This window comes from Silurus meridionalis, chromosome 24 (assembly GCF_014805685.1).
Source record: "Silurus meridionalis isolate SWU-2019-XX chromosome 24, ASM1480568v1, whole genome shotgun sequence".
In the NCBI taxonomy this organism is placed as follows: Eukaryota; Metazoa; Chordata; class Actinopteri; order Siluriformes; family Siluridae; genus Silurus; species Silurus meridionalis.
The window spans coordinates 210,882-223,694 of record NC_060907.1 but is presented as its reverse complement, the minus strand read 5'-3'; the positions used below and the strand labels follow the sequence as shown (position 1 = coordinate 223,694).

Here is a 12,813-nt window from a genome sequence, read left to right as displayed (position 1 = left end):
ACCCCTGTTTTAATCAGTCTACACTGGCTCCCAATCAAATCTCGCATTGATTATAAAATATTACTACTGACGTATAAAGCACTTAACGGTCTCGCACCGCAGTATCTGAGTGAACTTCTGTACCAGTATGATCCTCCACGCCTACTTAGATCAAAAGGTGCTGGCTATCTGTTGGTTCCTCAAATAATGAAGACTACAGCAGGGGGCAGATCTTTCTCTTATAAAGCCCCACAGTTATGGAACAGCCTTCCAATCAGTGTTCGGGACTCTGACACAGTCTCAGTGTTCAAGTCGAGGTTGAAAACTTATTTATTTAGTCAAGCCTTTTATCAGTAGATTTTTCTTAGGTAAAGGCTCAGATCTGGATGGAGCATGGATATAGAGTGTTTGGTGAACTGGTATATTTGTATGCTGTCGTCCCCTCACATTCACACGTTCACTCAGGTTTGTTGACGGTGGTGTGGTGGGTCGTCTCTTATCCCAGAGATCCCTCATGTCTGTGTTACCTTCTGGTTCTCCCTTTTAGTTATGCTGCCATAGCGAGTCTTGCCGGAGTCCAAACTGCACAGTGACATTAACTTTCATACACCAATAGTTACACTTAATAATCCATATCCTTCTCTTCCCGTCACCCTCTCTCTCTCTCTCTCTCGGTCGAGTTAAACATGCTCCTGAGGCTCCAGTGACCACTGTTCCTGCCCCTCTCCCCTCTGTGGATCTTCACACTTCTGTGCAGCTTGGGACGGTCTCTCATCAACACCTTGGGTGGTTCCATATAATTCCGGAGTAGAACGGGTGCTTTTGAGGACGGATTGGACTGTAGTTGGTGTCGGCGGTCTGCTGCACTGACTCGGGAGTGCAGTTTGCTTCTGATCATCATCACTGTACCCCGCAACTTTGTATATATGCTTCAAATGGACATTTGGTGCAACCCAGATGAGGATGGGTTCCCTCTTGAGTCTGGTTCCTCTCAAGGTTTCTTCCTTATGCCATCTCGGGGAGTTTTTCCTTGCCACAGTTGCTCATCAGGGACAAAGAACATATTTACATTTAATCACCACATTTTCTGTGTAAAGCTGCTTTGAGACAATGTTCATTGTTAAAAGCGCTATACAAATAAAAATTTATTGAATTGAATTGAATTGAAGATAGGATTAGGGATAGGGTTAGGGTTAGGGTTAAGGATAGGTTTAGGGATAGGGTTAGGTTCAAGGATAGGGTTAGGGTTAAAGTTTAGGATAGGGATAGGGTTAGGGTTAAGGATAGACTTAGGGTTAGGGTCAGGGTTAAGGTTAGGGTTAGGGTTAACCCTAACCCTAATCATATCTCTATCTTTAACCATAACCCTATCCTTAACCCTAACCCTAAAAATATCTTTAACCCTATGCTAAACCCTTACACTATCCTTAACCCTAATCCTAACCCTGAAAGCGAACACAGAGAGAATGAGGAGGAGCTTCTTCCCGCAGGCCATTCGGAGTTTAAACCAGGAAACACCCAGGATCTAAAAACTGGCCCACTCTCTCCATCATCACCCTTTTCCCCCTGCACAAATCACACTTTTTCGTGCTATGGCACATTATACACTGGACTTGCACAGCACAGTGCACTTTACATTTCATATTTCATATTTCATATTTTTTTCATATTTATTTCATTTTTTTTTTTTTTCATATTTTTATATTCTTATTTTTATACCACACCATTCCGCACAAGGACACTTTACACCACACGTTACTGCAAACGGACACTCATGGACACTTTACACCACACCAGACCGCACACTGACACTTTATGGACAATCAAAAACCATGCCTAACTTGTTTACTGTTGTTTATTGTTTACTGTTTAACTGCACACTGCCATAAGCATTTTTGTGTGTGTATATATATATATATATATATATATATATATATATATATATATATATATCCTTTTATCTGCCTTTTTCTTGTTATTATATTTTTCTTTTTAAATGTTGTTATTATATTTATAATTTTTTATTCTCCTTTTCATCCCATTTTATTCCCTCATGCCGGACCGTCGTTAAAAGCATTTCACTGGACCTTTCAGCAGCATTTGACACCGTCAACCACAAGACACTTTTGTCAACCCTCAAGAGCCTTGGTATCTGCGGAACAGCATGGGAATAGTTTGCTTCCTACCTGGAAGGTCGCTCATACCAGGTAACATGGAGGATCCACATCTGCCCCATGCAAACTCGCCACCGGTGTCCCACAAGGCTCTGTACTTGGTCCCCTCCTTTTCTCCCTCTATACCCACTCCATTGGTGAAGTCATATCCTCACATGGGTTTTCTTATCACTGCTATGCAGATGACACTCAACTCATCTTTTCTTTCCCTCCATCAGATACCACAGCTTCCGCTCGGATCTCAGCATGCTTGTCAGATATATCTTTATGGATGAGTGCTCACCAACTTAAACTCAACCCCAGCAAAACAGAACTGCTGGTCATCCCAGGTGATTCATCTCCAGGTCAAGATCTACAAATAACACTTAGTGACTCTCTGCTCTCCCCTTCAGCCTCTGCTCGTAACCTTGGGGTAACTATGGACAATTAACTGTCTTTTTTCCCACATGTCGCTAATGTTGCTCGTTCTTGTCGATTTCTTCTCTATAACAACCGAAGGATTAAACCATTTCTGTCCATACAGGCTGCCCAGGTGCTTGTTCAGTCTCTTGTCATTTCAAGACTTGACTACTGCAACTCTCTGCTGGCAGGTCTTCCCCTGAACGCTATTCACTGCACGCTATTCACTGAACGCTATACACTGCTGCGCTCCCTTCACTGGCTTCCAGTAGCTGCACGTATCAGATTCAAAACACTGATGCTTGCCTACAAGGCCAAAATGGACCAGCACCATCTTACCTCAGTGACCTCATCACATCTCACACTGCACCACGCTGTCTGAGATCCTCCAGCACTGCTCGATTGGTACCACCTTCTCTCAGAATGAGAGGTAAGTACAATTCAAGGCTCTTCTCTGTTCTGGCACCGAGGTGGTGGAATGAACTTCCCCTAGATGTCCGTACAGCAGAGTCCCTGATTATCTTTAAGCGACGACTGAAGACCTACCTCTTCCTAAAATACCTACATTAGCACTTTCCAAGTTTGTAGAATTCGAGTTATATTTATATTGAGTTTGTAATCTTGCGTACCAGTGTAGATTTATTCATTACTAGAGATTTAAAGCACGTTTGTACGTCGCTCTGGATAAGGGCGTCTGCTAAATGCCGCAAATGTAAATGTCGTACCCTGTATGTATGTGTATGTGACAAATAAAATTTGATTTGATTTGATTTTAACCCCTTAATGCTTCCTAAAAAGGATAACTCCACCCAATAGTTCTGAATGAATTCTTTATGTTCTTATTTATTTCATCCCCCAACTTTACCCACATTACACTTTTTTATCATTCTCCCCATTGTTCTTGGGTAAGTGGTTCCTTCCTGGTCCTTGAGACAATGTGCTGATTCCAGTCAACCTCCAATGACATGGGGAGAAGACTGAGTGAGTTTAGTCATCTTCGAGTCGGGGTGAGTGTCAGAGGAAGCGTTTTGGCCCTGAGGACTGCAGCTGAGACCCACACAGAGACTCAAGGTTTACTTTTATAATTCATTTGCTATCTGAGGGGCCAGTTCCAGAACGTGTGTAGGCACAAAGTCTTGTCCCGGAGTCCTGACAGCACTAACTTTATTCAAAAAAAATGAAATGAAATGTTTGTGCCGCCCCTGATGACTCATGGATTTCTTTCAGTGAAAAACTCTGAATGCAGTGGGTGTTTACAAAGAGCTCCACTTGACTACACACCTGCATCTCTGTTCCAGCTAGACACACAATAAGTGTGTGTGTGTGTGTGTGTGTGTGTGTGTGTGTGTGTGTGTGTGTGTGTGTGTCAGGTTGATAAATGAGGGGCCGTGAGGGTTGCAGAGTGTGTGATGCTGCTCCCTGAGTTGACATCATTCTCCTGAGTGTTTGTGAAAGGTTATTAAAGAGACTTTAATCATGAGTACACTGTTTCTATCTCTCTCTACCTGTCTCTCTGTACCTATCTCTCTTTACCTGTCTTTCTCCCATCTCACTCTACCTGTCTCACTCTACCTGTCTCTCTCAATCTGTCTCTCTCCAGTCTCACTCTACCTGTCTCTCTCCCATCTCACTCTACCTGTCTCTCTTTACCTGTCTTTCTCCCATCTCACTCTACCTGTCTCTCTTCCATCTAACTCTACCTGTCTCTCTTTACCTGTCTCTCTCAACCTGTCTCTCTCCCTGTCTCACTCTACCTGTCTCTCTCCCTGTCTCACTCTACCTGTCTCTCTACCTGCCTTTCTTAACCTGTCTCTCTCCTTTCTCTCTCCCATCTCACTCCACCTCTCTCTTTACCTATCTCTCTCCCTGTCTCACTCTACCTGCCTCTTTACCTGTCTCACTCTACCTGTCTCTCTCCCATCTTACTCTACCTGTCTCTCTCTACCTGTCTCTCTTCTGCTGTCTCACTTGACCTGTCTCTACCCTATCTCTCTGTACCCATCACACTCTACCTGTCTCTCTTCTGCTGTCTTACTCGACCTATCTCTCTCCAACCATCTCTCTCTACCTGTCTCTCTCTCTTCCTGTCTCACGCTACCTGTCTCTCTCTTCTGCTGGCTCACTCGACCTGTCTCTCTCTAACGTTTCTCTCTACCTGTCACTCTACCCCTCTCACTTGACCTGTCTCTCTACATGTCTCACTCAACCTGTCTTTCTCTACCATTCCACTCTATGTCTCTCTTCTTCTGTCTCTCTCTACACATCTCTCTCTCCGTCTTTCTTACTTTACCAGTCGCTCTCTCCCTGTCTCACTCTACCTGTCTCTCTCTCTATCCGTCTCTCTCCCCTGTCTTACTCTACCTATCTCTCTACTTGTCTCACACTCTTTCATTGCAGTTCAGTCTTTCTCTCTCTCTCTCTCTCTGAGAATTTCTAATTTCTTTGTTACTGGCATTAACACAGATGTGACATTGTGTGATATTGTAAAGGGAACTGTATTTCAGCATGTGTGTGAGAGAGAGAGAGAGAGAGAGAGAGAGAGAGAGAGAGATGAGATTAGAGATTCTAAGTTATTATCTTTATTCCTCTGATTTTTCATTAAAAACAAAAGAAAAAGTCAGACCCCTCCTCCAAAACCCTGGTCTCCTCCAAAACCCTGCCATCCTCCTCCTCCTCCTCCTTTTCCTGAGGTCACATGATGCTTTTCTGCGCTGTTCTTTCCTCAGTAGAGTGCTGCAGGAGAGAAATCATCGCGCGCTGATACCGAGAGCGCTATGGACGGTGCGCGCGAGCTGCCGGGGGTTCCGTGACATGCTCGCGAGCGCGGTGTGGAGGATGCTGGTGCTGGGCTTCAGCATGCTAACGGTGCTGCTCTGTCTGCGGGAGGGTGAGTAACAAACACACACACACACACACACACACACACACACACACACACACACACACACACACAAAAACGCGGCGCATCAAAAGACCTGTTACACTTGCTCACGCGACGGAGATCAAAGTGGAACACGACGGGGAGCGTTAGAGCGCGCACAGCGGGGGACAGTCTCTCTCTCTCTCTCTCTCTCTCTCTCTCTCTCTATCATCATCATCATCATCATCATCATAGTATAATAATAATAATAATAATAATAATGACAGTTTATTTTTTATCACTTTATTAATAAAAATACAATTCGCGTGTGAATAATATATTATTTTAATTAATAACAATAATAATACATAATAAATAATAATAATAATAATAATAATTATTATTATTATTATTATTATTAATAATGTATAATGTTCGTTGGTTTTGCTCTCTCTCTCTTTCACACACACACACACACACACACACACACACACACACACACATTTGCACTCTTCATAATAATTCATTATAAATATATTAAGGGATGAAGATAAACTGAACGCATGAGCTCATTTACTAAAGAATAACAATTCGAATAAAATCTCCTGGTTGGATTAGATGAAGCTGACTGTGTGTGTGTGTGTGTGTGTGTGTGTGTGTGTGTGTGTGTTCTAAACCACGTACAGGGCTGTAAAATGAAACTCATTACATGTTAAATGTGATCGTTATGGCAGTGTGCTGATTAACTGCGTCACGTGACTCATAAACATTTACGGCTTCATAAGTCAGAATGATCTGTGTGTGTGTGTGTGTGTGTGTGTGTGTGTGTGTGCGCGCGCAAAGGGGTTAAACAGGAAGCGGCTCGTGAGCACGTGAAACCTCCCGAATTAATCATCTTCATTAATCCCTCACTTACTCCGCAATTCTTTCTTTCTTTCTTTCTTTCTTTCTTTCTTTCTTTCTTTCTTTCTTTCTTTCTTTCTTTCTTTCTTTCTTCTTTCTTTCTTTCTTCCTTCCTTCTTCCTTCCTTCCTTCCTTCCTTCCTTCCGCCTCCCCTAACCCTAACACTTTAAAACTAATGGCTTCCTGATGAACATTTTAAAGAAAGAGTCTGTCTTTCTTTAAAATGTTCATCAGGAAGCCATTAGTTTTAAACAAATGTATACAGTGTAGATTTGGGACAAAGCTGTCATGATGATTATGATGATGATGATGATGAAGACGATGCTGAAGTTTTATTAGATTTACATTTATGGCCTTTGGCAGACGCCCTTATCCACAGCGGCTCAAGCTCCCAGTCCCATTGTTAACGAGAACTGATATGTATTTATGTATATAATGTATATAATGTATATACTGTGTGTGTGTGTGTGTGTGTGTGTGTGTGTGTGTGTGTGTGTGTGTGTAAGATGAAGCGAATGATTCTTTTGCACATAAGACCACAGTATTATATTATATTATATTATATTATATTATATTATATTATATTTTCTTCAGAAACTGAAAGAGCTTTATTGGCAAGTATGTTTGCACTTACAAGAAATTTGTTTTGGTGACAGAATCTTCCAATTGACATGGAAATAAAAAAGCAAAATAAAAAAAAAAAGACAAAATATAAAGTTATTGCACGTTTTTTATAATGAAATTAAAGAGTATTAGATTATTAAAAGTGTTATTGCACTTATGTTTTATTTTATTGAACATTTTGGGCCGAGAGTTTATTATATTATATACAGTATATGATATGATATTATTTGTAGTAAATCATCTGATAATAATTTTATGATTTTAATAAATAAAATATTTTGTAAAATGTAGAATCTCTCACACACACACACACACACACACACACACACACACACACACACTAAAGTCTTTTGCTATTTTCATTTGTAGAAGCTGCTGTTATAGACAGTGATGCATTCACATGTACAGTATTTATTATTCACGTGCACAGTATTTGTTATTATTCACATGTACAGTATTTATTATTCACGTGCACAGTTTTTGTTATTATTCAGGTGTACAGTATTTATTATTCACGTGCACAGTTTTTGTTATTATTCAGGTGTACAGTATTTATTATTCACGTGCACAGTATTTGTTATTATTCAGGTGTACAGTATTTATTATTTTGTGGTTAAATCTCTGCGCTGGCTCGGCGTTCTCTCTGTGTGCTGCTCACCACTGGGCTGTAACTCACCTCCTCTCCTTTCTACTGCATTACACCGTCTCTACTGCCTGTGTGTACGTCTGTGTTAGGGCTTGTGTGTACTGTACTGTGTAGTTGTATGTTTGTGGAGCACCTGGAGTTTGGTTTTACTGTGTGCTTTAGAAACTGTACATGGCTGACATGACACCACACACACACACACACACACACACACTCACTCACTTACACAAATACTAATAATAACACAAACATTATTTAATAGAAGCATAATTTAAATGTGTGCATGTGTGTGTGTGTGTGTGTGTGTGAGTGTGAGAGAGAGGGAGAGAGAGAGAGAGAGAAAAGAGAGACAATAAAGGTCTGAAAATGTGTGTGTGTTCTACATCAATGCAGTGAGTGTGTGAAACTTTACATGGTGTTTATGAGGCTGTTGTGTATTTGTGTTTGAGTTCTCACATATTACACAAACATAATGAAGTGCATTTTATTTATTTATATGTACATGCACACACACACACACACACACACACACACACACACACACACACAGAAAGTATTCCGACTTTTTTCAATGCTATGTTGCGGTCTGATTCTACAATTATTCACATAGATTTATTTCTCATGAATCTACACCCCATAATGACAATGTGAAAACTCCATTCAAGAAATTCTCTGCCATTCTTCAGGGCAAATCCTTATCGGCCCAGTCTGAGGTCCTGAGTGCTGAGGAACAAGTTTTTATTAAGTAGATACCTGTGCTTTGCCTCAGCCCTGACCAGTCTCCCAGGACCTGCTACAGAAACACATCCCTATAACATGATGCTGCCTCCACCATGTTTTACTGGTGAAATGGTTTGGGGCAAATGATGAGCAGTGCCTGGTTTCCTCCATATTTAGAATTAAGGTCAAGCAGTTCAATCTTGCTTTTATCAGAGCAGAGAATCTTGTTTTACATAGAGACTGAGAGTCCTTCTGTTGCCTGTTGGCAAACTTTACCATCAATGTACCATCAAGCTCAGATTGGTGGAGAACTGCAGTAATGGTTGTTCTTCTGGAACTTTGTCCATCTCCACACAGGATCTCTGGAGCTCAGTCAGAGTGGCCATCAAGTTCTTGGTCTCCTCTCTTACCAATGTCCTTCTCTCCATTTTCTCAGTTTGGATGGGACAACAGCTCTTGGAAAAGTCCTGGTTGTGCCACACGTCTTCCATTTGAGAATAAAAGAACAGAATCTTTTTTGTAGCCTTCTTGGTTAAATACTATATAAAATATAATTTTTTATAATTTTTTTTTTACAAATAAAATAGAACAAATTTAGTTAATGCAATACACATTATTATTATTATTATTATTATTATTATTATTATTATTATTACTATTATTTAATTTATTACATAGAGTAATCAATTAAATTGCCACAAATTAAATTACAATTAAATTAAATAATAGAAAACTTTAATTAAATAGTTAAGAAATGCAAAACAAAAAATGGTTGAAATTTTTAAAGCAATTTCAAATAAAATACTTGTTTTTTTTTAATAATATATAAAATAATATAAAAAATTTAATATGGAAAAATTATATAGAATCAATTTAATTAATACAATACACTTTTATTATGTTGATTAAATGTAGTAATCAATTAAATTGGCAAAATTAAACTGATAAAATGTAATTAAATTATGAAACAATCTAACTAAATTGTTTACGTTTAATATAACCCATTTGGGTAATACAGATGTGTATGTTTTACATTTAATATAAAATTTTCTAAAAGATATGATTCACTTAACTGTTTTACTTATTTCAGCATACAAATGTCTCCATTCCTTCCAACCTTCATTCATTAAATGAAAAAACACATCGCTAAACTGTCATAAAAAACAGTGGAAGCGATTTCATGAATGTGCAAAAAATACTACAAATTGTATCTCTGGTATGGAGCCACAGTGAGACTGCACTAACTCTACTTTCTTTTTTTATACCCCTGGTATTGTTGTGTATGTTTTTAAGTCTGATTATTAAAAACAAAAAAACAACAACAAAAAAACAACATTGTCACTGCGCAAAGTGCGAGGCACAGACTAAACAAACTTTCTAACTGTGTTCTGCACATAAAAAGGATTTAATTCCGTACACATGTTCACCGAAACGCAAGCCTTAGAGTTTAGAGGGAACAGTAGATGGAGTTCGGAGGGAACAGTAGATGGAGTTTGGAGGAACAGAAGATGGAGTTTGGAGGGAACAGTAGATGGAGTTTGGAGTGAACAGAAGATGGAGTTCGGAGGGAACAGAAGATGGAGTTTGGAGTGAACAGAAGATGGACTTTAGAGGGAACAGTAGATGGAGTTTGGAGGGAACAGTGGCTGGAGATTGGAGGGAACAGTAGATGAAGTCCGGAGGGGACAGTAGATGGAGTTTGGAGGGAACAGTAGATGAAGTTTGCAGGGTACAGTAGATGGAGTTCAGAGGGAACAGTAGATGAAGTCCGGAGGGAACAGTAGATGGAGATTGGAGGGAACAGTAGATGGAGATTGAAGGGAACAGTAGATGAAATTTGCAGGGTACAGTAGATGGAGATTGGAGTGAACAGAAGATGAAATTTGCAGGTTACAGTAGATGGAGTTTGGAGGGTACAGTAGATGGAGATTGGAGGAAACCGTATATGGAGTTCGGAGGGAACAGTAGATGGAGATTGGAGGGAACAGTAGATGGAGTTCAGAGGGAACAGTAGATGGAGATTGAAGGGAACAGTAGATGGAGTTTAGAGGAAACATTTGGTGGAAGAAAATGTTTTTAAAGTGTGTGGAAAAGGTTGCAGAAATCATGTGTTTGTGTTTGTTTTGTTTGTTTGTTGTTTGTGTTTTCACCCACAGGGAAATTAGTGTCAGAAGTTTCTAGAAAAAAAACTATCACTATGGAAACATGAGCAGTAGGTGGAGCTTGTAATGCTAAATTATAAAATATGTTTATTTGTTAAAGACCCACACACACACACACACACACACACACACACACACACACACAGTCAGCTGAGGTTACATTAATTAAATGTTTAATCAATTAAAATCACAATGTGTATCACATAATCCAGTTCAATTCAGATTCAGAACCAAATTCTGATTAAGATTGTGACATGAAAACTTTACTGTCCAAACATAAGCTGAAGTACAAACAGTAAAGTGTACATCTTTTACAGATTAGTGCTGACATATTAATACAAACACACAATTACACACACAGACTTACACACCTCTCACAGTGCTTAAGAATTAAATGATGAAAATGTGGATATAAGCTCATTGTATTATTGTGTTGTTGATATTTTACTGTCATAACAACAGAAAAACTTTAAATCAGATTCTTTTTGGGCAGAACATTTTTGACCTTTTTATCTGTTTAAACATGTGTGTGTCTGTGTGTGTGTGTGTGTGTAGTTAGCACTCTGCAGATTCAGTGTTATCAGTGTGAGGAGATTCGGCAGGATGACTGCTCATCTCTGGAGTTCATCGTTAACTGCACTGTTAATGTGCAGGACATGTGCCAGAAGGAAGTGCTCATCATGGAGGATGGTAAGAACAGTGTTACAGTTTATAGTTTACAGGTTACATTTACACTCTTACAGTGTTTCTTATGGTTTTAAACAGTGTCACAGCAGTACAGTGTAACAGCAGAACTGTGTAATGGCAATACAGTTTAACAGGAGTACAGTGTAACAACAGTACAGTCACTGCAGTAGTTCAGTTGCTGTTTCTGATCTTTGATGTTTGCTGTTAATGTTGTTATTTTTAATAATAGTTGGTCCAATTGTAGTCTGTATAATTGTGGATGTTGCTGGCATTGTTATAATTAATATTGGTGGTATTATTGTTGTCGTTAATGCTGTTGATATTTGTGTGTGTGTGTGTGTGTGTGTGTGTGTGTGTGTGTAAATTTGTGAGAAATGATCATCATTATATTCTTGAAAAGCTATAAAACAAAATCTAACAGCACACACTCACCCCAGCTCAGGAACAAACCCATGACCCAAGAGCAGTGAAGCCGTAAAACATGTATCATGGCTGACCTGTGCTCTCACCCCGGGTTCTAAACAAGCTGGGATTCGTAAAGAAAAATATTTCAATGTGGTGTAATGTATATGTTAGAAAATAAGGCTATTCGATTCTATTCTAAATATCATTTGTGTGTGTGTGTGTGTGTGTGTGTGTGCAGGTATACACTACAGGAAGTCATGTGCATCATCGGGGGCATGCTTGATTGCATCATCAGGGTATCAGCAGTTCTGTACAGGGAAACTCAACTCTGTCTGCATCACCTGCTGTAACACACCACTGTGTAACGGCCCACGTCACAGACGCCGCCCACTGGGCTCGTCTAGCCCAGCCCTCCGCTTACTGCCCCTCTCACTACTGCTCAGCTCCTCCCTCCTCTCGGTGTCTCTCTCTTAGTCTGTCTCTCTCTCTCTGATGCTTCAGCTCTACGCAGTTACTGACTTTATACCATTTACACATCAACCATCAAAACAGTCTCTCTCTCTCTCTCTCTCTCTCTCTCTCTCTCTCTCTCCGTCTCACTCTCGTCACTCTTTCTGTCTCTCTCCCCTTCCTCACTCTCCTGTCTCTCTCTCTCTCTCTCTCTGTCTCTCACTCTGCATCACTCTCCTGTCTCTCTCGCTCTCTCGCCCAACCTGTCTCTCTCCTGCCTCACTCTCCCATCTTTCTCCCTGTCTTACTGTTCCTGTCTCTCTCTCTCTCTCTCTCTCTCCCATCCCCGTCTCTCTCTCTCCCAGTGTCACTCCCTGTCTCTCACTGTGATAATCTCTTTCTCTCTCTCTCTCTCTCTCTTTCTGTTCCACACTAAATTTATGCCAGTCAGATATTAAAGGTCACATCCTTTCCTGTCTCACCCTCGCTATTACTCTCTCTCTCCTTATCTGTTTCTCTCTTCTTCTTCTAATGATCTCTCTCTCTCTCTCTCTCTCTCTCTCTCTCTCTCTTTTTGCTCTCTCTCTCAGTGCTATAGACAGGGTGTCAGCAGGATGTGCAGGTTTTACACAATGACTGTGTGAACTCGAAAGCTCACTGCACTACATTACATCTCTTTTAAATAAACAAACCAATAAACACATCTGTTTGTGAGCATTTTCTTTCCTCTCTCTCTCTCTCTCTCTCTCTCTCTCTCTCTCTCTCTCTCTCTCTCTCCTCTCTCTCTCTGTCACTCCCTCCTCA

At 40.2% G+C, this 12,813-nt stretch overlaps 1 protein-coding gene across 1 annotated transcript; it reads left to right on the top strand.

The window, feature by feature from the left end:
* The first annotated feature begins 5,247 nt into the window (after nucleotides 1–5,247).
* Nucleotides 5,248–12,151, top strand: LOC124377837 (ly6/PLAUR domain-containing protein 1-like). Its single transcript, XM_046837147.1, has 3 exons — nucleotides 5,248–5,439; nucleotides 11,023–11,157; nucleotides 11,798–12,151. The coding sequence occupies exons 1-3, from the start codon at nucleotides 5,364–5,366 to the stop codon at nucleotides 12,031–12,033; spliced, it is 447 nt and encodes a 148-aa protein (XP_046693103.1). The 5' UTR covers nucleotides 5,248–5,363; the 3' UTR covers nucleotides 12,034–12,151.
* The last annotated feature ends 662 nt before the right edge of the window (nucleotides 12,152–12,813 follow it).

What these genes read in the sequence shown, in the direction of transcription:
- LOC124377837 (XM_046837147.1), top strand. Translation starts at nt 5,364, where the DNA reads ATGCTCGCGAGCGCGGTGTGGAGGATGCTGGTGCTGGGCTTCAGCATG. An exon ending in GCTGCTCTGTCTGCGGGAGG is followed by an intron (nt 5,440 to 11,022) that starts GTGAGTAACAAA and finishes GTGTGTGTGTAG; the next exon opens with TTAGCACTCTGCAGATTCAG. An exon ending in AGTGCTCATCATGGAGGATG is followed by an intron (nt 11,158 to 11,797) that starts GTAAGAACAGTG and finishes GTGTGTGTGCAG; the next exon opens with GTATACACTACAGGAAGTCA.